The 25,004-nt window shown below is 44.3% G+C and overlaps 2 protein-coding genes across 2 annotated transcripts; both read left to right on the top strand.

Annotated features, from left to right (window-relative positions):
* Nucleotide 1: 1 nt before the first annotated feature.
* ATP6V1B2 (ATPase H+ transporting V1 subunit B2) lies at nt 2-10,368 on the top strand (the record flags this gene model as incomplete). Its single annotated transcript, XM_019546140.1, has 13 exons — nt 2-79; nt 916-1,014; nt 3,163-3,256; nt 3,361-3,438; nt 4,332-4,471; nt 4,901-5,002; nt 5,688-5,785; nt 6,076-6,199; nt 6,894-7,044; nt 8,011-8,093; nt 8,783-8,887; nt 9,859-9,988; nt 10,118-10,368. Coding segments are annotated over 13 exons (1,425 nt in total), but the record flags the coding sequence as incomplete, so codon positions are not given.
* A 5,346-nt stretch (nt 10,369-15,714) lies between these two features.
* LOC109317439 lies at nt 15,715-24,320 on the top strand. The gene is made up of 11 exons (XM_019546138.1): nt 15,715-16,349; nt 16,976-17,061; nt 18,814-18,946; nt 19,414-19,502; nt 19,602-19,746; nt 20,217-20,364; nt 20,934-21,016; nt 21,352-21,446; nt 21,666-21,747; nt 21,921-22,065; nt 22,805-24,320. Exons 1-11 carry the CDS (start codon nt 16,286-16,288, stop codon nt 23,742-23,744), a joined length of 2,010 nt encoding a protein of 669 aa, XP_019401683.1. The 5' UTR covers nt 15,715-16,285; the 3' UTR covers nt 23,745-24,320.
* The last annotated feature ends 684 nt before the right edge of the window (nt 24,321-25,004 follow it).

Genomic DNA, 25,004 nt, shown 5'->3' with positions numbered 1-25,004 from the left:
ATGCATCTTGTTTTGTGTTTCAGCGTATAAGACTGTATCGGGAGTTAATGGTCCACTGGTAATATTGGATCAAGTGAAGGTAAATATTGCTCTTCCTGAAGTCTTTCTGATTGAAGGGGAGAGGAGAAATCCAATGCAGGAAAGCTGGGTTTGTAATTAGACACCGTTTGAATTATTAGCTCTATTATGGATGTGGAGCCTCAGTTTCACGTTAAATGCAAGATCTTATTTGCTTGCAAATGCTCGGAGTTGTATGTTAACTTATTATACAAAGTGCTGCAGACTGAGAGCGTCTGTAAAGCATCCAGGATTTTTGAGGGTCAAATGAAAAGGAAAGTTATGATTCTCCATCAGTTCAACTGATTTATACTGAAGGCAGGGAGGAGACGTTGCAATGACTTGTCCAGTTATAGATCAAAAAATGGATTACTTATTCAAGCTTCGTTGTTTTCATGGGATGAATTAATAAAGGGGGAACTTCCTTCCCTTGTAATCTGCTGAAAGACGGGGGCTGAATCTATTTCATGGAGGGTATATTGAAGCTTCCCTTAAAGTGACATCAAGTTATTTCCTCTCAAAAAAATTTGGCTCGTTTGAGATGTACCTCCAGGCAGCTTGATGGGCACTGTACAGCTTTGTGTAAGTTGGAACAAACATCACACTTGAACAAAATTCTAAACTCTTGAACTTTTCCATAGCCTATGTGCTAAATGTTCTGCAGGGTTTGAAGCATTTTTTGGGCAGCTTAAGTTGATGATCAACTTGAGCTGTTATGGATTCGGTTTCCACTCTAGATTGTGAACTCTACAAGCCTTGTAGCTGTCTGTCGAGATCCCAGTGAACTCTAGATCTTATGATATCTAATGTAGACTTAAAACTCTTTTCACACTGTCTCATTTTGAATATCCTCTGCAGTTTCCTCGGTATGCAGAAATTGTACATTTGACGCTTCCTGATGGGACCAAGAGAAGCGGACAGGTTCTAGAAGTCAGCGGCACAAAAGCTGTTGTTCAAGTAAGTTAAGAATGGAGCAGTGCCTCGGAAAGGGTGAAAGAATCCCCTGGGTGGACATAAGTCTTAGATCTAGGTTTGTTGCCTCAAAGCCACAGTTAGGTATGGAAAGAGTGTACAGACCCTTAGAATAATTGGCAGATAGGTGTGAATAGCGCTAATCTCTTGCTGAGGCAGAATTTCTAAGGAAGGGGCCTCCAAGGCCACATCCAGACATGCAGTTATGTACATATTGTGGTTCCACTAACCTCTTTGGCACCCCAGTCCACATGTGTGTAACATTAAAATGTGCCCCATGTTGCAGATTTGCAGCAGAGGGACAAGATTCACTACTGGGATTTTTTGACATGGAGCATGTAGAAATAGTATGTACTGGAACAAATGAAGGCTTGCTCCTCCAGCAGAATGCTCTTGCTGGGAGCCAGTGTTCCTGCTGCACCCTTGCTGCTTGAGCCAGGAGGAGCTGGGCAAGGGCAGTTTGTCTCACAACTAAGTGCACGTGCAGGGAGGGGCATGTGGTGTGGCACAAATTTGTGCCACTACTATTTGTGCTGCTGCAAGCACACTCCCCTGCACATCTAAGAGCATAATCTGCACCTGTCTTCAGCTTTCATTGCTAGGTTCCGGATCTGATCTAGTATCCCACAATATCCTTGTGAGAACTGGAAGATTGTTGGCTCAGCTGTTCGACAATTCAGTGGGTGGGAAACTGGCTACAGGATGGGACCCCAGAGAGTTTGCATGAACAGATCTGTATCGTCCTAGCATGAAGTGGCCAGTGGTGTCCCTCAGGGGTCTGTGCTTGGACCGGTGCTTTTCAACATCATTTATCAACAATTTGGATGGGGGAGTGAAAAGCTCGCTGGCCAAGTTTGCAGCTGGCACCAAGTTATGGGGCAGTGTGTTAATGTCGGCTGATAGGTCATAGATACAGGCAGACCTAGACAGGCTCGAGAGTTGGGCAGACCGGAACCAAATGAAATTTAACACTTCCATATGTATGGTGCTCCATGTGGGGGCAAACAACCCTCAACATATGTACAGGCTCAACATATGTACAGGCTCTGTGGTGACGGCTTCAACTGCACCATGGCCAAAAGGGACCTAGGGGTAATGATTGACTCACATGAATATGAGCCAGTGCAATGCGGTGGTCAGCAGGGCAAACAGCATGCTGCCATGCATGAACTGATGCATCTTGTGTAAAACTAAGAAAGTGATATGCCTGCTGGTGAAACCACAGTTGAAGTACTATGTCCAATTCTGGGCACCACATTTCAATAAGGACATGGAAAAACTTGAGTGGGTCCAGAAAAGAGCCACCCATATAATTAGGAACTTTCAGGGCAAGCCATACAAGGAAAGGCTGAGGGATCTGTGCATCTTTTTAGCCTAAAGAAGAGAAGGTTGAGAGGGGACTTGATAGCAGCTTACCGCTATATCAGAGGAGTGCATCAGGAGCTTGATAAACAACTGTGTTTGCTAGGAAAGACCAGGACCAGTGGATACAAACTCCTGGAAGGCTGCTTCAGGCTTAATACCCAGGAAAACTCCTCCACAGTCAGGGTGTCCAGATGGGAATAAACTCCCTCTAGAGGTGGTGCAGTCACCTGCCTTGGAGGCTTTCAAGAGGAGACTGGACAGTCATCCCCCAGTTGTCTTCCTGTCTAAAGCGGGGAACTGGACCCGATGATCTGTGAGGTCTCCTCCAGCCCCTAACAATCTGTGAATCTATGTTGCTGAGCTGTTGCATGTCTGTGGTGCACCTATGCATTTTTTTTTTTTTTTTTTAATTATAAGTAAAAATCAGAGTTAACAATGACTTCATGCAGATGATGAGGATTATTGTGCAGGTAGAAAATGATCTCAAACATTAAAGGAATAATACCACATAGCTAAAAAGGCCAGTCATCAACTTTTTACAAGTCTTGGTTAAAACACCTCTGTTTACCGTGCTGCTTTTTTAATATATCCATACTGGTGAGCAGATTCCAAATGGTCTTGGTAGTAGGTGCTAGATTACACCCATTGAGTAAAAATGATTGCTTGCTGTGTAGTGCCATCCCATTTTGTTATAACAATGCCTAATGGTTCTATTAACCTGTGCTATGTAGAACACTCATCTCCATCCCATTTCTTCTTGCTTTGGAGGTATTTGAAGGAACTTCGGGTATTGATGCTAAGAAAACATCGTGTGAGTTTACTGGAGATATTCTCCGAACCCCAGTATCTGAAGATATGCTCGGTATGTACTGAGTCTTGATTTGATGGCTAATAGAAAGAAGTAAATGGGTAGAAGAACAACCAGGTAGTAGCTGTACTCTTCATATAATCTTGTTATCCTCACAGGTCGTGTATTTAATGGATCAGGAAAACCTATTGACAGAGGCCCCATGGTCTTGGCTGAAGATTACCTTGACATCATGGGTATTCCTTTCTTTTTCTTCTGGTAGATAGTCATGCTGCTTTTGAATTTATTGGGCAGCAGTGGATTCCATTCAGCTGTAAGAATGCTATGTGGTAATAGAGGTTTCCTGGAAAACATCAAGTATTTGTACTGAGTAAATTACCTAGTAGGCTAAAAAGTACAATCAAAGTGGTGGTAACTGGTATAACTGAGCAAGTAAAACAAAACTGACTTGCACTTTGCCTCCTCCCCAGCAAGAACCTTTTAGAATAAAAAAAAAAAAAAAAAACAGAGTTTGATTCACGCACTGTGTGCACCTTGGACCCATTGCTGGTAGAAGGGAGAGGCCTGATTTGATTTATTTGACTTCCTTTCCATTCTGTGTACTACACAAGGAACAGTAATTCATTTCCAGAGGTGTCTGCAAATTTAAAGCACGAGATCCCATACATAGAACGGAAGAATGAAGGATTAAGCTTCCGTTAATTCTCCAGGGAGACTTTTTTTCTAGCAAGTCAAGACGAGATGACAGGGCACACAGTCCTGGCCTGTTTCTTTCCTGCAGTCTACTTGGCAGCTTTTATTAAAGAGAGTGCTTTGATAATAGCATTTTCTAAATTTATAAAAAGATTGTTACCCCCCCCCCTCCCCCCCCCAAAAGATACTAGGTTGTTAACTTGCTTTCAAAGAATAGGGTGATATTGTACTACCTTTATTGTCCATCTGTGCAGTTATCAATGTCTATTTGACACTGATATTGTCAATAAGAAATTTCTCAACAAAAAAAAATTGGCAGTTCTAAAATGCATTGGTTTGGGGGTTTTTTTTTAACTTTTTAGTCTTCCTGTGAAGCCTTGCTGATCCATCTTTTTGATCAATGCATATTAATGTGGTTTTTCTGTGGAAATAATAGGTCAACCAATTAATCCCCAGTGTCGAATCTACCCGGAAGAGATGATTCAGACTGGCATTTCTGCTATAGATGGCATGAACAGTATTGCCAGAGGACAGAAAATTCCCATATTCTCTGCTGCAGGCTTGCCCCATAATGAGGTGGGTGCTTTAATAGAGAGTTTTGTGATGGAAAAAGTAGCTGCTGAGGCCTCTGGTTCAGGACAGTATTATGAGCTATGTTATACAGTGATGGTCTTGGCCTTCCCCTCCATATTGCAGCGCTCTTTTTGATATATTTTAGATATTTTATACGGACACAAAATAAGTGCAGACTTGGACTTCAGTAAACCCCAGCACTCAAGATACCATATCACAAATGGGTTTAATTAGGCCGAATACTGTGCTGCAGTGTAAGTCTTCAAATACCCTTTGGTCTGTTGACCTCGCAGCAGAGATTTGGAAGGCAACAAACCATATTTGCCCGTCAAAAATAAAAACAAATTGACGATTGTTTTATGCCACTGTGTCATAGAAAATGCAGAATATGCAATTTAGTGCAGGGGGATGATACCTTTCTTTCCTCTTCAGATTGCAGCTCAGATATGTCGCCAGGCTGGCTTGGTGAAGAAATCCAAAGATGTGATGGACTACAGTGAAGATAACTTTGCTATTGTGTTTGCTGCTATGGGTGTAAGTGGCATGAATTTCAGGTACAACATGGAAAGGCAGCTGTACTAAGTGGTTCCTTTTGTAACTGGGGCATGGGAGCAGACTTTTAATGGTGACAAGTACTGTACTTTTTAGAATGATTCTAAGCTGCTCAGATTCCAGCTGCTACCAGAATTGCAGAGGAGCATTTGGGGTAGAAAGCTTTTCCCATTGAACTTCCCCCTGGGAAGTATACGACCTCAAACACTGTCCTTTGTGGATGTGTCTCTCTCTTACTTTCACATGTGATTAAACTCAGTCATTTTGATCTTTTTCAAGCTATTCCTGAGATGCACACAAATTAGGGTTGTTTCACCCCGTAACAGGGTGAAGGCACGTACCCAATTTTCTGGAATTGCACAGTGCATCTCTGAGCCTGAATATTTGTTTTATTGTCTGGGTAGGGATCATGAGAACAGGACAAGACTCTTGATGTATAGCAACTCTGTCAAGTTGGGTAATGAATCAGGACCTGGTAGGGTATTGTTCAGCTGTGGCTAGACTGTTGAAGAACTTTTGTCACAGCTGAACTGAAAGCAGAGGTAGTTGGTATTTGGCATTCCTAGTCCACAGGGGAAGTAAAACTTAAGGGTAGACTCGAGTGTGTGAAAGTCATGATGCTGTCTTCCTGTTTTGTAAATTACCAAACTTAATATTGTGTTTTTAGGTAAACATGGAAACGGCCCGATTCTTCAAATCGGACTTTGAGGAAAATGGGTCCATGGACAACGTGTGTCTCTTCCTGAATTTGGCCAACGATCCAACGTAAGTAGGTAAAATGCCACTTCCAGCAGGGGTGAGGAGAAGTAGTGTACTGTAGAGAGGGATTGTGACCTTGACAAGCTTTTGAAACAAGTTCTGAAAAACTTTTTTGGCTTGTCAAATGTCAGTGGCTATGGAGCTGGGTATTGAATGCATGCTTTACAGTTGGTATGTTAGTTAGAGAAGCAGTTTAGAAACCCTGTAAAACTTACCTTGAATTGTGCTGCTTGTGGTCAGATCCAATCCACAAATATCCAGCATAATGCCTGTAACCTGCTGGGGTTTTTTTGCAGCATCGAGCGTATTATTACACCTCGTCTAGCCCTGACCACAGCAGAGTTCCTGGCATATCAGTGTGAGAAGCACGTATTGGTCATTCTGACAGACATGAGCTCCTATGCTGAAGCCCTGCGAGAGGTATTTGTTCCTGTGTACTAAATTAGTTGTGTCCTTGTATGTTCAGTGTTTCTCAGAGGGGTGAGAGATTCCAACTTGACAAATCTATTAACTGCTCACCCCTTCCTGTAAAGGATTCAGTACTGTACAAAGATCCTGTCTAGGTTTTTCTGTTTAAGGAAGAGGCAGTGTTTAAATTTTGGACATAACCAAACAGCTGTAATTGGGAAAGATGACAGATGACCAAGTACACCTAGTCTCACTTAATGCATGCAATTGCTTCTGACTTATGCTGGAAATAATATGGGGATTTTGGAGGGTTTTTTTTAAAGACTTGCTGGTGTTTGCAAGCAAAGTTCTGTCATGTCCTGTACCCTTCTGCCTGGGCACAGCTCTGGCTAGTCTCTGGAAAAGTACTGTAAAAAGATCTTGTATGTTTATGAATGTCAGACTAGTTGGCAGAAGAGACCTGATTCTCTCAAGTGTTCTTGTTCATGCCTTCTCTCATCAGTGTTACAAGATCTGTCTTTGAGGCAAATCCTTCCCTATGCCTGGTTTGTGGTGGTGCTATAGTTTTTGAAGAATTTGAGTAGCTATATTTTTGGCACCACCAAGTGGCAGATACTTCTGATCATGGGAAATTGCAGCTTTGTGGAAGCTGTGTCTGACAAGTCTGCTCATGTGCTTGATTCAACTTTGCCTGGATTGTCTGCAGGTGTCCGCAGCCAGAGAGGAAGTCCCCGGTCGCCGTGGCTTCCCAGGTTACATGTACACTGACTTAGCCACCATATATGAGCGTGCTGGGCGTGTAGAAGGCAGGAATGGCTCCATTACTCAGATTCCTATCCTTACCATGCCTAATGATGGTGAGTCCACAGGCTGCTTTGCACATACAGGCGTGTAATATAAGTTGTCACATGGCTCTCACATTTTGACATGTTAGTTTTGTGTGCATGCCATGGGAGGATACCCAGCTGGCTGACAAAACTATGAAGGTTGAAGGTACCTATTGTGACTTCCTGTTGTTGGCTTCTCCCCTAGTGGGACTGGAGATTTTATTTAGATGTTCCAAAAAGTTATCCTCTCCCAAATAAAGATTTACAACCTGACTACTGGTGCAGAAGAAAAGTTAAACCATAATATATATCCCTTCTCACATGTGCTGATAGATGTACAAAAAGAGTTTTCAGTAGCTGATGGTCTCTGTTACGACCAAAGGCGAATTCCAGCTAGTTCAGGAAATCTGTTGCAAAAAGTTTTTAATGTGTTCTTGATATTTGGAAGGAGCTGGGGATGTCCCTGAATAAACTGCATCTCTCTGGAGCAACAGAAATCCACTTTATTAACATACATGCCAAATGCTTTACAAAGCTCTACATACCACTTAAGAGTGAGAATAATTTCAAACGGTGAATGAGGCACAAAGAGAGGTGACTTCACCTAAAATTTTCCCTGATAAAACAACTGGGTGTTCAGCCAATTGGGTAACTAGCCAATCTCAAGAAGGCTTCCACAACAGCCTTCTTGCTGTGAATGGTTTTTAAATGTCCTCTTCTGGTTAATGGATATCTTATTCAGATCCTCTTGGTTTGTTTTACCTACAGCAGGAGCAGCTCAATGTATTGCTCTGTTTTGTAGCTCTTTGACTTCTTATCAAAGCATGAGATTCCACTCTAACTTCAAGGCATGTTAAATGTCACAATTGTGGATTATCATGGTATCTGGAATGTGATGCTTCATCATTTCAAAAGCCTGACATGTCCCTGCTGCTTTGGTTTGAATGGGTATAAAAAAACGGAGTCAGAAAACTAAATACCCCCTTCCCCTTTCAGATATTACTCATCCTATTCCTGACTTGACTGGATATATTACTGAGGGACAGATTTATGTGGACAGGCAGCTGCACAACAGACAGGTATTTCACCATTGAGCATTTTGATCCTCTTACTTTTCAGAACTTTAAATCTTAGCTTATGTTTTCTTGCACCTGCTTGTATAATGGTTCTGAGCTAAATGTGGAACACCTGTAATAGTAGCCGAGTCAAGGACTCTGAGGGGGTGCAAAGCCTTGTATTAAAGACCAAGTCTAAAGAGTAAAGAGTGCCCTCTTGTTTGGGTTTTTTTTAAGTTGGTTAAAATGGCCAGAACTCGTGAGTAAGGTGTCTGTGTTTTTATCTTGGCTGTGAGGTAAACTTGGCAAGAAAACAGATACCAAAGATCTCTTCCCCCTTTCCTGTTATACAACACTTAAATCCCTATGAACACTGCTGGTACAACACTTTTTTGGATTTTTTTTTTTTTTTTTTTTTTTGATGCTGTTGTCTAAGCGTAGGAACACTACTTTAATCTCTGTCACTTCCGTCATGCCCAGGTATTAAAATTTTAATTGCTTGGCTTTCTGGACTGGACTGTAACTACTACCTGCTTTGTCAGTTTCCCATACTGTCAAGATTTTTAGGGTTTTCTGGGTATTAAGAGTGCCTAAAAATTAAAGATATATTCAGTAATGAAGACCTTCCAAATGTGTTTGGTTTGGTTTGTTTTGTTTTGGTTTAGTTTGTTTTGTTTCTTTTTAGTGCTCCTAACTTCTTGTCTTCCCTCCAGATTTACCCACCGATCAATGTGTTGCCCTCTTTATCTCGACTGATGAAGTCTGCTATTGGAGAAGGCATGACCAGAAAAGATCATGCAGATGTGTCCAACCAGCTGGTATGTGTGATTACTGTTTACCTAGAGTAGTTGGAGAGCTGAACATATGCCTCTGCTTTCATATGACATCCTGAAAACAAGTGTATACGATCAGCAACTTTTAAATCCCAAGCAATTTGACCTGCCAGCCAGAGTAGGCTCTAGTCTGTAGTGCTGTTCAATGCCATTTGCTTTTGCTGACAGTACAAGACCACCTTATAATAAGGGAGGGTGGGTATGTGTGTGTGGACTAGTAGTTCTCAACCATTTTAGGCTCAAGCCACCCTTTGGAAAGTGCCAACTCCTAGTTTCCACTCTTTTTTGAGCCTGGAAAAACAATATATTGCAACACTATGATTTCTCATGTGAAATCATTGGACACTTATACACACACACTTTTTTGGTCCTGTGACATGCTGGAGATCTACTGCTTTGGAGCAGACTCAATTGAACATGTTTACTTGTGAATCATGTTTATACACCTAACAGTGCTAATACTGTGTGGCATCCCACAGCACCCCTGAAAGGAACTCAAGGTTGAGAAACACTGGTGTAGACCCTTGGTTCACCAGCAGTGCACTGAAGAATTTTTATTTTATTTTTTTTTAGGTTCACTGCAACAAATGCTGTTTGCTTACCTTGCCATGCCACTCTGTTCATAGGGTGTTTTTTCTTTTGTTTTTTGTGGGGGAAGTTTTCCCTGTAAAACGTCTAGAATTCTCCAGCAGTTGCTTTGTAAGCAACAGCACGACATAAGTTTCTTTGTATTGTAATCCAAATACCACTGCATTGAGGATTTTGTACTTCAGCTATCACTGTTGATTCTGTACTGTTTTTTTGCTTTCGCATTAAAGTGAGGAGTAGAACTCAGGAATAAGATACTGTCTATCTGTAAGCATCAAATGTATTGGCACTGCCAGGAGTCTCATGCTCTGAGCATCGTCATGGTTGACACTTGCTCTCTGCTTTTTTATTTTTTTTCCCCCTACTAGTATGCTTGCTATGCTATTGGAAAGGATGTGCAAGCAATGAAGGCTGTAGTTGGTGAGGAAGCTCTTACTTCAGATGATCTTCTCTATCTGGAGTTTCTGCAGAAGTTTGAAAAGAACTTTATTGCTCAGGGTAAGTGTAACATTTCAAGTGTTTGGTGGTGATCTGCTTACGTTTGTCCTAACGCCACGCGAGCGCATGTCTTATTTGGCCATTTACTTAAAATGGGAAGGTGTGATCAGTCTGCTGTTACCTCTTCAGGTCCTTATGAAAATCGCACTGTTTACGAGACTTTAGACATTGGCTGGCAGCTGCTGCGTATTTTCCCCAAGGAGATGCTGAAGAGAATCCCGCAGAGTACCCTGGCTGAGTTCTACCCTCGAGACTCGACCGCAAAGCACTAGCTGTGACTTCATCTCTTGCTCCATGCTCTGTGAAACGCTGTTTGTTTTCTTCACGTGTTGGTGTTTACTTGTCACCCCATCATTAAAACCGGAAAAAGTGACACCTGTGCCAGTGTTCCTGATGTTTTAAGCTGATATCAGAGTTTAAAATATCTCTTTTTCTAAAGGCTGGATCTTCAGGGGTTTAGTAAAATGCCTGCAGGGAGAAGCTTCAAGGTCACTTGTCTATACAGATGTGTGTAGTTAAGGTACTACTCCTACCTGGCATATTTAAGTTTTTGGTAAACTGACTTCCTTTTTAAACCCTGTCAAGAGAAATTTACCAGAAGCTTCAAATCCTTTGGCCTGAGACTAGGCCCCCCCCCCCCAAAGTTAAGGAGCAAATGGCAGCCTTTTTGTCTTGATCAAATGGAAAGCAAATGCTCATGTGCCACTGTGGCCATGCTGCTTAGAACAGATGGCATTCTCTGCTGACCCGCTGTTGTGATTTAATAGATAAAAACCAGCAGAGGAAGGTTTGCTACATGACTGCATACATCTTAACACAGAATGCAACTTGGTAGTGACTTTAATTATGGCTAAGGATCCTTCAGGGGCTGCGTTTTGCAGCCAGTCCTCCACGGTTATGTATGCATGAAGTTGCAACATTTGCACAGGATCTGCTTTTCCCGTAGCACAAGAAAAAAAATCCTACCTCTTTAGTACGACTGAGCACTGGGTTGCTCCTTGAGGACCTTTTTTTTTAACTCTTGGACTGCTAACTCCATCAACCTGTTCATCTCTCCTTTTGGATAAGTAAAGAATCAGCAAACTTGTTTCATCAATACCACTCTAAGAAAAAAGAAAGAATGTCACATAAATGAAGTAATGGCTAAAGCCATTCCAAGGCCCTGTCCTGGCCCGACTTGAGGAAATGCCTGAGATGCAACATTAAATTGTCGAAGGCTTCAAACTGCATGCCATCATGGCTTCCCCATAATGTTAAAACAGTATGCCAAGTGTCTAATGAACTGTGTTGATAGTACAAGTGGACCACTCCTTTACCCTGGCCTCAAAATAGTATTGAGGGACAGAGTGTTTTTGTCCTATAGGAATGAATATTTTGAATTCTGTTCAACTTTTCTCTGGCTGACACTGGGTCTTGAAGGATGTGTAAAGTGACCCAAGTCCACTTCAGGCATAGATTTTGCTAGCCAGGATGAATCCAGCCAAACAGTGCAGTGCTACCAAAATGCTTCTAACCTGCTTGGTGAAATCAGTGTTTTGAAATGGATTTAAATTGGGCTTGGAGCCCAGTGCAGGCAGATTTTGAGAGTACCCTCTTTTTTTTTTTGTTTGCTTTCTAGGCTAACCTAATGGATCCCAGCTCTCTTGCCCATCTAAACATGAGTTGCAAACTATGTTAGCACTTTCCAAAGTAAGTGGTTGGGGGCTGTGTAGAGAGATGCAACGTGGCTCGGCTACGCAGAGTACTAACTTTTGGCTTCTTCCTGGCATTGCCCTACAGTTCTGTTCTATGCAGATCTTTCTGTTTTGGTGTCTGTGTTCTCTGTAGCTTGGGTGCAATAGCAATTTCTTTACTTTGGTGCATTCCATTTTAAAGCTTTATCCAATTCTTTTTCTTGGGGGTGGGGTCTGAGCATGAGAATCATTTCATGTAGAAAATGTGATACCTGAATTTAACTATGGAAAATAAATGTTGAAGAAAAGGAAAGTCTCAGTGTTTCTGTAGCGAGATGCCACTTAGCTTGGGCTTTTCTGAGGAAGGTTTAACTTCATCATAAATTTACCTGGGCTGGATGACTTGAGTCCTGGGTCCACTGAAAACAGTTTTGCACTGTTACTGCAAGCAAGTCTTAAACCCGGCCTACGGTTCGTTACCAGTAGGTCCTTTTAATCATTCTTGCAAGCAGTCTTCATGTGAGACATGGCATGCTGCTTAGCTCCCTAATGCCAGTTGGCATATTATTGCCAGCACATAAATAAATATTTCTCCCAAAAAAGGTCCCTTTCTAACAATAAAAGATCAGCTCTGACTTACCCTAATCATTTTATTTTTATAGCTTTGGTGTCACCTGAAGGTTCATGTGTCCAAAACACTATACCCTTGTCAGATCTTGACTACAGTGGCTTAATCTGTAAAACCATCAGCGCATCTTCCAGTTCCTAACCTTATGGTGTACACTTCTCACGGCAGCCGCTTTCTAGAACAAAGATGATGTGTGCAATGGCAGGAGACAAGTGGGTTTTCCTCTCCACCTTTTCTGGAGCATCTTCTGTGACTGCTAATAAAACAATGGGCTGGCTGATGCCTTCTGATCCACAACTGTACTACCCTGCAGGGCTGCGCTGCTGCTTTTAAGGGGCAGAGGGATCTGTGTGTGCTTTTCAGGTTCACTCTAGCTTGCTTTGCTGGCATTCCCATGAGGGTCAGAGCTAATATAACTGGCTATAGGTCACTGTAGAGGTTAATGATGACAGTTGCCCCAGTGGCTTTGACTAACATAGCCCTCCTGCTGTTGCCACAGGCAATGAGAGAACATTAAGTGGAAAGTGTAAGTTCCTGGAGTAGACTTCGGCTGGTGTACAAGCCCAATGATTCGCACATAATCCCGCCCAGGGGAAACTTTCCTGACACTTGCCATAAAATATGGAGAAACCCTTCTCTCATTCAGGTTACGTGAGCAGCCTCTAAACTAGTTAACTGAAGTATTCACAAACCTCTTATTCCCCCTCTCCCCTATGTTGTTGAACTGATGCTACCAGTTTGGGTACATCTCCTGGAGCTGTGACTGCAGTGCAGAGTTCCTGCAGCTTCTGCTGGTGCCATTGCATCAGTCTAATGCACAATCCTACCTCTACTATGTGAGCATAACCCCTTTTGCATGCATGTCATGATTAACAACTACTACTTACTGCCCTAGTTTCTGTGGTAGTTGACAGGTCCTCGCTACTCAACCTGCTGGCTGAAGTGGAAAGACAAGTCTGTGGAGGATGTGCCATTGGTCTCATCTGAAGTGGGTGGCTGCAGAAAGGGAGTGACTCTCCTCCTACGCTTTATGCCCGGAGCCTACATTGTCACATCGTTAGCAGTACAGTGGGTGCGTCTACATGAGTTGCCTTAATGTGCAATTGTCCTGCGCGTTAGCGCATCGCAGCAAAAACTCTGCTAATGCACAGTAGCATGAGTCGACTGCATGTTAAGTGTTCCAAAAAAAAAAAAGTTTGCCTTTGGTACTGCAGTAGTGCTGCTACTGTGCCTTTATCTAGTAACTCATATTAGAGGTATTAAACAGTGCACTGTAGTAAAGGCACATTAATGAACATGTAGACACATCCAGTAAGCCTTAAATTTAGGATTAACTTTCGAGTGAGGTGTAGGGTAGGTGAGGGTGGAGTTGTCACTATCAAAGACAGATTTTGGAAAGCCTGGGATAATTGGTGTTGGTGTCTCTAAGTCGCAGTGGCTAGTTTTTACAGGAAAGCTGAAATAAAATGCCCCAAATTCTCCTTAAACTTTCAGCATAAGTGATAGTCCATGGCCCCAGTCCTGAGCCCACCATCAGACAGACTCTGATGTGTGATCTACACAATGCTTCATTATAAATATGTACTTTGACCGCAGGATAAACCCCCTCATGTAAGTGTGAGTAGTCAGACTGAGTTTTTTGTCCTGCCTATGTTTATGGTAAGTTGTGTTCATGTAAAAGTTTCCATGCTGGGAAAGGAGAGGTGATCTAAGATACGGAAAAAAACCCAAGTAATGGGACTTTCTATAGTGCTCCTAAGGGAGGAGGCAGTCACATGAATTGGCTGCTGGGGAAACTAGTTTGGAATTGAAAAAAGGGGGGTGACATTTATATTTTTTGACTAAATGGAAACTCGCAGCACATGAAGAAAACCATTTATTTTGGGAATTGTTGGGATGTCGGGGAAAAACAACTGGAATTAAAAAATAAAACCTTAGACCACTGATGCAAACAGCAGCTTGAGTTTGCTGAAACTTCTTGTGGGGATTTCTTAATAAGCCCAGGTCTGCACTGGAAGAGGTTTGCTGTTACAGCCCCTAAGCTGCAACTTGCTGTTTTGCAGGGGAGATGCAGCTTGTACTGACCTAAAAGAACAAATCAAAACCAATGCTCACAGGGTAAAACTGACTCTATTGGGGGCACCCAGGCCCTGAGGCTAGGTTTTAGCTTTCCTCCAACCTTGAGGGTAGGTGTAGAGACATTGCTATCCTGTAGCTCAAATGATGAGGATGGAAGCACGCAGTGTTTCTCCTATAGAAACGTTTGGTTTTTTAAGGCTTTGAGGCTTCCTTTGTACAACGAGGTGGGGAGAGTGCTTTGATTTTCTTTGCTTTACCAAGCTCTGCAGCATTTGTAGCACTGCCGTGACTCTCTCCCCCATAAACAAAGCTTTCCTGAGAAAATCCAAGACCGTCCTTATCCATTACACGTAATCTTTCTCTTACAAAACCTGACACAGCCATTTGAGGTATGAAAGGACACGAAGAAAGACCTGGAGGTAGATGAACATGTTAGTTAAATGTCCAAGCTGATTCTCAGCGAAGGCATACCTTTTCCCGGAGAGACCGATTGAAGCGGCCAAGTTATTAACTTGAAGAGAATGGAATTTATAATGGAATTGCCACAACTGTGGCTACACTGGACTGCGGGGGAAACAATTTAGAAAGAGTAATATTTATCTGCTGCTTGTTTGGAGAAGGGAGGAGAGGCCGGCGAAGATTGGTGGTTGTTCTTTGCTCAATAACCGTCTCCTTGGGTGACCTTGGTTAACATAATTTGTATGTACCTTGGTTTCCCTCATCTGTAAAATGAAAGCAGTGACAGCCTCTTCTGCACAGTGTTTTAAGCTGGTTGGATAGAAAAAGGAAAGAAAGGCCTCATGGCTGGGGCATGGCTTTGCCTCTTAAGAAAAGGTCTGGATTCAATCTTCAGTCCTGCCAAGAATTTTTTGCATGCCCAGGTTGGGGCCCTGCTATGGTAAGGGCTGTATGCACACAGAAAGAAAGTCTGTTTCTCAGTGAGTCTCAGTAGACAAGGCGGGCAAAGCAGAGGAGAAGAGAAGTATTAGTTTTCGGAGGCCTGGAGGGATTAGCCGTCTGGGCTAATGGCACATAGGGAGCAGTATTACCAGCCCTTTGCTTTCAAAAGTCTTGTCAGGTCTTCCAGAGATTGTTTCAAAATGTTGTTGGCAGAACACATGAATTTTGACCCAGCCCCAGGAACCTGGATGCTGTGCAGGTCTCTTGAACCTCACTTGTGCATCTCAATCACACAGATTTCAACCGTGACGGCATAAGAAACCCTCTGCCACATGGAGAGGACTTAACAGGCCTTCACCCAGTGGATTTTTGTTGGTTTGGAGATTTTACTAACAGAAGGTAAGTGAGGTCAACATAATAGTCCAGGTAACACCCAGGCCGTGAGCTCCTAATCCCTGCAACGCTCCCTTATGGTGCAGCAGAAGTTGAATAAACAGCCACAGAGAGACATGCTTGTCTATGGAGTGAGGCAGCTGCCACTGCAGAGACAGATGCCATTAAATCTTAGCAGCATTGTGAGGTTCATTAAGAAACCAAATACAAGAAATCCTGTGAACACGAGTGTATTAACCGCAATTAAGCTCGACTAATTTGCATCCCATAATTTATTTCATGTAACCGAGGTGCCTGTCAATCAGCTGCTCGCTCACCTGCCAAAGTGTAAGTGGGATCAATTTGCTGACTAACACAATGCGCTACAATGGTTTCTTGTTTGACAAGCCAGCAGCCTCCTGGTGAAAGAAGTTCCCTTTCTTCACCTGGCACCTTCTTTGTGAGGCATGAGGAATGAGCTACAGCAATGCCTTTGGAAAGCTAATAGCTGGCTGGTGAAAGAGGTGCAAACTAATTGGTGAGGTTTCACCAATGACAGTCCTGCTGATCTGGCCAAGATAAGGATAAAGGCTTAATTCAAGTGATCCTGGGGCAGGCAGGCTTTTTTAGCTGCTCATATGAGCAATGGCTGCACTCAGGGCTATGTGGAGGGTGGTAAGAAATGTATTGTGCTGCCAGTCTACTGAAGGTTAGTTTCTTTTTTTTTTTTTTTTTAATGTATGGGGGTTTTTTTCCCCCCCTTTTTTCTTTTTATGGTTGTACCTTTTGTTGGCTGTCGACTGACCTTGTGAGCTAAAGATTTTTGAGACTTTAAAACCTTCAACAGCTTCCTAATCTCTTACCATAAACCTGGTAGATTTTTTTTTTTTTTTTTTTTAATATTGTCACATTAACTCTAAGAGTTAGTCAAAGTGTCCAGGTGGAATATTTGACTAATTAGAATTAATTGCGAGGCTAAAAATTTCTGAAAAGCAACTAGTGACTACTGGGTGGGACATGCCTTAAAGTGTAGGTGACTTTTTTTTTCCTTTAGGTAGAGACTGTTCTAGTGGTTGTGGGAAAACTAGATCTCTTTAAGGTGTTTTATGTGGGTATTCAGAGTTGCTCAAACTGGACTGGCATCCAGAGTCCTGCTCGTGTCTGTCTGTGCATGTCTCTCTCTCGACCTTTTTTTTAAGGCTTAAAATAACTTCCTATAGGTCTTGCCACTGTGGCATTACCTTTCTGGCATGCTGTTTCTCACGAAGCTTGTGCAACCAGATTTCTGCAAACTTGGCCTAAGTGCGTGTGAAGTCTGTCTTCCCTTCCACTTAGATGCTGCCGTGGAGCCCCAGAAGAAGGAGCAGCTTCGTCCAACTGTGTCCGATGTTCCTGTCTACTCAGACCATAGCAGACCCGAGGTATGATTTGAAGGGAAACTATTGTGACCATCATTTAATGGTTTCTTTCTCTAAAGTTAGAGACTGTTCTGAACTGTTGTGTTTGGTTTTTTTTTTTTTGGTTTTTGTTTTGTTTTTTTTAGGATAGGCATTTAAGGGGGCCACTGAAACAGCTTCTTCTCAAAGTACACTGAAACTCTGAATCTCCTAACGCCTGCCTTGGGGATCAGATAGTGTTAAACAGTCTCTTTCCTCTGTTTAAGGCCCTTGGGGAGGATTCTTTTTGAATAGTTATCAGACCTCGAGCTTTCATCTGATGTGAAACCAAATTTGTAACTTGACCCCAACCAAGTATTGAATTGGGGACGGGGGTGTTAGTTTCTGTACTGATAAGACCGTTCACTTCAAACAGCCAGGCTCTCTAACGTGGTGTTTCTACAGAATCAAACAAGTGATTTTTCCTTGACCCTTGTCTCTCCAAGTGCCTAGTTTATTCTTCACTTGGAAAAGAGATTTTAAATGAGAAGAACTTTAACTGGCTGCAGTAAATGAAGATTAGGGTAACTTTGTAATTAAGACCCTGAACTGGACTATGACTTGGATCCAATAAGACTATTGGCATGATTCGGTCATACAAGTCGTTGCCAAAGAGTAAGTGCTGTCGACCTTTTGAGAGCGCGCGTGTGTGTGAAGCAGTCCTTCAGTCTCCTGGTCGAGAGAGCCACAGGCTAGTCAGCCAGCTCAGCGTGCGTCTGGAGAGGCCAGTTCTCTTTGCAACTACCCTATTTTACAATGCTCCACGGAGCAAAGCTTAAAACCAAGTGCTAACGCAATGTAGCCACCAAGTGGCAGTATCAATCTGTGGTTTGGTTTGCAGAATTGCTAGGCCAAATTCAACCTTGCAGCTCTCGGGGCCTGTCTAAATGACAAATGTCACAATGCGTCTGGCCTCTTGTACAACTAGAATTAAACTAGTGAAAAAAATTGGTTTCGAGTCATCTTGTTCTGGTGTGTTTTCTCTGATGTGGCCTTCTTCCTTTGGCAGCGGGCAGTAGAATAAGGTCAGTCCAAGTTCTGGTCTATGAGCTCTCATGCTGAAAGGACTCTCAGTTAAGGGTGACTCTTACTGAAATAGCTACGCAGGTAGCAGCAATCTTACCATAAAACATTTCCTTTTCCTATTGAGAATTAACTTTACCAACATGAGCACTTTTGTGCAAGTACAACTGTGCCAAGGCTACAAGAGTGTGGTAGTTTTAGGGGTCTTTGATTTTTATCATCTGTGGGGTTTCTGGTGAGCAGGCCACAAGGAATAGGAACTGATCTCCTGGGCACGTCTGCCAACGCGTGCAAACAGGATAGGGAGACTAAACTAGCTAAGCAGCAGTGTTTTGTTGCAGTCCTGACGTAAGGTGCTTCTCTGAGCTTCCCTCTCCTCTTTGCCAGATGGCCCCTTTTAGTTAATCATCCTCCAGAAAAATACCGCAGTGATGAGCTATAGAAAAAACAAAGATGCGGAGAGAGAGAGATAAAATGGCCTTGTTTGGTAGGAGTAATCTCTGTCCTTATGGCATTCCTGGAATGCCTCTGGTCAGGCATTTTCTACAACCCTTCTCCACTTGGATTGATGTGGGGCAGGGTCATGACTAGGGAGTTAATTTCTAGCAGTGCAGTTATCCACACAGTGGATTATGCAGTTTAAGACCTTGAATGGGATCTGGAGTGTAGAGGGTAGTTTTGAGTTACTGTAATATATACTTTTTTTTTCTCTAGGTCCCAGAGCCTCCAATCCAAACCACTACAAGTTTCCAGCTTGACCGTCCCTTTCCTTCAGCCCAGCTGGATCCTGAGACCAGAGATACAGCAAGTCAAGGTCTCTCAACACCGGATCCAGGATGTCTTCATGGTAAGCTCCCTTTTTGTCCTGGGGTAGGTGAAAGAGCATAAGTATTTTGGGTGTGCATAGGGATGGTCTCCTACTTCAAATCTATACTTCTCTAAAGTAAATGCCACTATGGAGCTTTGGGACATGCAGCGCTAACCCACTTTCATAGAAAGAAGAGGCTCTAGACACCCTTTGTTGCTACCAAACCTATGGTACTGACTTAGCCCAGCCAGATAACATGGTGCCTTCCTGAGTTTCTTCCTTAAAAATGAGGGGCAGTCTTTATTCCTAACTCACTGCTGCTCCATGGTTTTGAGAGCTGCCAGCTCAAAAGCAGAGCTGGCATCACTTAAGCAAATCCTCCAGTGCATCCCTAGAGGTGGCAAATTTTAGTCTATGGTGATTTCTTGGGGCAGCTAAAAATGACACTGCCTGTGAGTGACGGCAAAGTGGGCAAGAGTCCCTGCTGACCTGCCATCTCCTTTCAGATTTGGCAGAGGAACTGAGATGTTCCCAGTCCTGGACCAGAGAGCTTTTGTCTTGTGTGAATGATCTGGAGCAACTCCTGGGGCCAGCGGTAGGTCAGATGCTTGGTGGATGATGGGAGTGCTGGAGAGACCTGGATTCTGGGGGTGCTGACCTATTTTTCTTCCCTCAACCACTCTTGGTGGTACAGGTGGAGCAGCGAAGTTCTGTGCAGCCCAGCCAGAGTGAGGAGCTGCAGATAGACCTAGAGCGGTCACCGGTGCAGGAGCCGGAGCCAGAGCTGGAGTGCAGAGTTGTAAGGGCCAGGCAGATCATCTGTGATATCCAACGTAAAGGTAAAGGACCTGGCATATCGGATTTGTGGCCAAAGGGTATCAGTCTCTGTATCACTCTTGTCTGTCTTTAGGCTCCTGAGCAAACTCTTTTGGAAGTGAAAATGTGGCCAGTAACCCAAGCTGCTCCCAAACCTCTTGCTGCCTGTGTTGGGGAAAGGGTGTGATAGCACTGACTGCCCTCTAGTATGGTGCTTGGTTGTGATCTAAATACTCACATATGTGCAGGGAAAATAGGGCATGTAACATGGGCTATTGAAGTGCTCTGAGATGAGGACAAACAGGGAGAACAATGTCTCCCTTGCTCATGGGTGAAAATGAAGGGACATGACTAGGATGTCAGGGCCAGGGCTTATGCCCGTGTCTTACCTGCCTCTTCCCTTTTTGGTTTAATGCTTGGATGCCACCTGTCAGGCAGATGCCAGAGTTATTTCTCTAAGCAATTATCTGCCTCTTGCTCCCTCTCTTTGTAGTGGTGATTCTGCATAATCGCCTGCAGGATTTAGCAAGCTCTTTCCCTGCCTCCAGATATGGGGCTGTGCCCGTGCACCTGGCTCTTCCACCCTCATCTGTCTTGTCGCCACCTGTGCCTCCTACACCATTGCTGTCTTCTGCAGTTTGGTAAGCCTTGTAGTGGGCATCATACACTTTCTACAAGGAATTTTAAGCTCTGCACCATAGGTTTTTAGAGCAAGAATAGTGTCAGGAGGAACAGGAAAAATATGAAGATGGTCACTGTGTTGCAACATGCCTCTGGGCTTCAGGCCCTGTGCTGTACCGTGGCAGGCAGTTCTGGGACTGGAGCAGTTTACTTCCTGACTGCCCTGGCTGTACTAGTGCAGCTGTTCTGTGTCTAGTGTATATGGTGGGGGTTTTTTTGTTTTTGGTTTGTGTTTGTTTGTTTTGTTTTGTTTTTTTCTTCAGCAGAAGTGGCAGCCTCTGGTCTCCTGGTAGCATCAGAGGGTGATATTATTATTATTATTAGTCCTTACGAAAAAAAAATAATAATAATGAGTCTCTGCACTGAGCACAGTGCAGAGCTGTGCCATCCCAGGGGGGCCAGACATACTTGTCTTGTCCCCAGCTGTGCATAGTGACAAGGGGCCTCTGCAAAAAATAAATAAATAAATAAAGTCTCCCAGGCCTTTAAAGCTCATACCTGTCATGCTCTAAACTGCTTCCCTCTCTAGGCACTTGTTCCCTAAGATCCCCAAGAAGTCGGCCATAAAACCAGCTGCAGAGACCTCACCGCAGCAAAAGAAGGAGGCTCATGGTATGTGCCAACAGTATACATGTACCTGGCACTGGGTAGTGACCAAGAGCTGGGGAGGCGAGAAAGATCTGGGTAGTAGACACCATAAGTGGGTGGCAGTAAAACTGTCTCTGTGCCACTTGTAATGCTCCCAACTGGAATGCCTATATGGCCTGGCCCAACCAAATGAATTTCTCCTCTCTGATTTTTTTCCTGAGAGGGTTTGGATGAAATGGCCTCAGCAAAATGTGGTGAGAAGCAGCTCTGGAGTTCATACCTCGCCCAAACCAGAAAGCATTTTTAATCCACGCAGGCTTTGAAAGGCCCATGTCCAACCCCACCTCTCTCTCCTACAGGAGAACCTCTCTCTCCAAGGCAGAACTTAATGAAGGAAATGCTAGAAACCATCCGCCAAGGTGTCTCTCTAAAGCCAGTGTGCTTATCCAGAGAGGTAAGGGCTGGAATTACCCTGGGCCTATCCCCCACAGAGCAGACTTGATGGGCCCTGTTGCTAGATTAGGGCAAAGCCAATACAAATGGAGGGGATGACAAAGGAATTAAAAGGCCTTCGGTCCACCCTGGGCTCTTCACCAAACAAAGGGATGCTGCTAACAGTAGGCAGTGAGGCTGGCATTGGACTCTGCCCTGACATTCTTCTCTCCTTCCAAAGGATGTGACGTCCCAAGTGCAAGATGCATCCTCTTTGGAACATGAGCCGGAGTCTTTGAGCAAGGAAAGGAGCTCTGAAACAGGTATGTATGAAAGGCATGCTGCTAAAACTCACAAGGGTGGCTTGGGCAAGCAGTGTTTAAAGTACAGACTCCATTTGGGAATATTCTGGAAAATGGATCTACTATCACGCTGCCTTACAGGTGCATAAAAGTTTGCACACTGGTACCCAGAAACCCTGCTGTCTTGTTTGCAGCTGCCCCACTGGATTCTTACAGCAGCCCAGCTGGTTCCAGCCAAACTCATCAGCCCCTTGGGCGCTCCATCCTAAGATCTAACAGTGCAGCCTCTACTGGTCTGCCTGCTGCCCTGGCTCACAGTGAAGACGGCTGCCCAGACAGGTAAGGCAAAGCCTTGCAAAATACCTTCAATAGATGTTACTGATGCTTGTGGCAAGAACTGAATTGGCTGCACCTTCTTATGGAAAGCTTCCAACTAGCTTCTCAAATGTAGAACAAATGTCTCTTGAAGTGGGCTTTCCAGAGAATGGTCTTGGCTAATGGCTCTACTCTTATGCCAACTCCTATCCACATGTGTTTGCTTGCCCATTGATTTTCTCTTTGGGCGGGGTGGGAAAGGAGGTAATGAACACAAACACTCTCCTGGATGATTCTTGCTGCAAAATTTTTATAGATTTTTTTTGCGATGAGCACTTCTGGGGTAGGGAATAGGCTTACATGTGCACAAGGAAGCAATTTTAACTGTCTCCCTGCAGAAGGGTTTAGCTCTTTCCTCCTAGAAACCAAAAGCAACCCAAGTAGCTCCCCTTCCTACTGAGAATCAGCCCATGCCTAACTTCCCCCTTTTTATGCCTCTGAAATCTTTCTCATTTTATTGAACCTCTTTTATCAAACTGCATGTTTAACTTTAGCAAAGTGGTCTCCAAAGCTGTCTGGGAGTGGTAGACACCCCATCAGATGGATAGGACTTAAAGCTAGACTGTTGAATCCTCATCAGTGAAAGCCTCCCAAGGCTAGGTCCTTCATGCAGTTTAATATTTGAAGGTGACTCAGCTGAACCATGTTCCATTTTGCCAAAGCTGTATATTATAAATGTGCTGTGAACCCTCTTGCACTACAGGACACGGGAGAAACCTGGCAGAAGATCTCCAGATGATGATAACAAAGGGACCAGTGCCCTTCTGGAAACCACCCCTCAAAGGGAAGGGGGCCACCTCAAAGAAGAGAACTCTAGCAGCTCCCCAGCCAGCTTGGACACCATTTGTCAAACGCTGGAGGATGCTGAAGCAATGGACAGCAGCACCTCTCCAAGCAGCCAGAACCATCAAGCTGTGGAGGAGAAAAGCTGCAAAGATGAACCACATGCACAAGCTGTCATGGCTGGTGAGATGTGTGAGGAGATGCAGAGTGAAGCCCCAGCCAGTGTGATGGCTAAACCTCTTGGTGAAGGCTCTGGGGAGGTGGATCATGGAGCAGGCAGAGGTCCTCCAAAGATTGCTGAGCTTAATGGCTGCAAGGATCTGTCCCTTCACATCAGTTGCTCAAAGGCGGATCTGCTGGAGGATGACAGAGGCCAGGACACACATGTTGCAGTAGTTGTCTCCTGCCTGGATGAAGCTGATGCTCCGAACCGAAGTGCTGAACAAACCCTGCCTGCCCGAGAGTGTCCCAGCCCCCTGGTCTCTACAGGAACCCCAGGAGCACAGCCAGCCTTGAACCCTCTGGTTGCCTGTGATGTAGAACCTAATACCCCTCCAGAGGGTGGAGACCTTGCCAAGGGAGAGCCTGTGCTTCCAGCTGCTTCCCATGCTGCTCTGGAAAGAAGCTCACCAGAGGGAGCAGAAATGGTACTGGAAGGGGGAGCTGGGGTCAGCGCTTCAACAGAACAAAGCAGCTCCCTAAAGGATAGTGCAGCTGCAATGGCTCTCTTGTTACCAGGAGCAAAAGGGCAGCCTCCAGCAGAGATGCAGCTGACTGCTGTGCCAGACCTGCTCCTGGAGGCTGGCCCGGTAGCCTCCTCTGACTCCAAGATGAACCCTGTGGTCTTGGGCTCTCCTTGAGACTATGGGAGAAATGTGTAGTCTAGAACCAGAGCAGCAGCTCTCGGCAGCTCAGCCTGGTTCGGAGACCTACTAGGACTGTGGGGGGGGAAGGGGGGGGAGTTGCCAGTTTATGCAAACTCTAAGCTATGCACTGTCCTGAGGTCCACAGAGGCACCACTAACTTAAGACCCTGTTTGCTGTGGAATGACGTGACTTTTTTCTTGGTAAATCTGAACTTGATCCAGATCCGCATGCCATGGAAAATAGTGATGGGGAAACCTTGGCCTCCTTGCTGGATGCTTAAGAGCATAACATAAACTGGCACAGTGTTTCCAAAGAATTAGTGGGCTGAGGGGGAGGAATCACGGGGGCTGGTCTCAACACTTTTGGCCTTCTAATGGCCCCTGCAGATGGAAAGGCATGTGCATTTAACCAATTAATGCAGCTTTTATGCAAGCCCTTCTGGGACTTAATCAAGTTGGGGACCCCCTAGTTTTACTTCTGCAAGATGGCTGGTTGTAGACAATGCCTGTCTTCTCAATGTAGCATTAAGCAATCCTTTACTGGAGTCAAATAAAAGGTCTTTTTACACTTGCGCTTTCTCCCTGTCTCTCAAACCTTCCTGCACTGGGTTGGCTTGCTTGCTATCCCAGAGCTTGCCACCGTAGGGTGCTGCCGTCTTTGAATTGGTGGGTGTGTTGCTTCGCTCTAAATCCGTGGTGGTGTTTAATCCTTCCTGGAATTTCTGGGCATATCTGAGCTTGTGGACAGTGGGTGACTGGATGCAAAATGTCACTTCAGTACTGAGACTTCTAGAAACTTGCTCAGGCAGGAGCTGCCCTCATTCACATAGTAAAGCTGTCAGTGCTTATTCAGAACTGAAGAGTTAGGGAGTAGGTTCAGTTTGGCCAGTCTCCTGTGGCACACAGGGCGCGCGCACACACACACACCTTAATACACTGTAATTACAGTGCATTTAGTACAGGTAATAAACTTAATCCTCTGTAATCAGCGGTACTGCGCATTACTGCAGACTAATGCTTTTTTTGTGTGATTATGTGATGCCCATTGGACTAATGTACTGCACACCAGCACAGTTTTTGTCAACTACGCTAATGTGCAGTAGAAGTAGTCCAGTGGGTGCTAAGTGTCTCATGCAGATGCACCCATTGTGGTAGAGAGGATGCTAAAGGGCAAGTGAACAGGGTGGGACCAGGGTTTAGTTTTTGTTCCCCACCATTCCTTGCCCACTTGCAGCCTCCAGCATTTAGGGTCTCA

This window comes from Crocodylus porosus, unplaced genomic scaffold (genome assembly GCF_001723895.1).
Source record: "Crocodylus porosus isolate Cpor-Errol unplaced genomic scaffold, CroPor_comp1, whole genome shotgun sequence".
NCBI classification, from domain to species: domain Eukaryota; kingdom Metazoa; phylum Chordata; order Crocodylia; family Crocodylidae; genus Crocodylus; species Crocodylus porosus.
The sequence above is the reverse complement of the archived record's forward strand: the minus strand, read 5'-3'. Positions and strand labels throughout refer to the sequence as shown.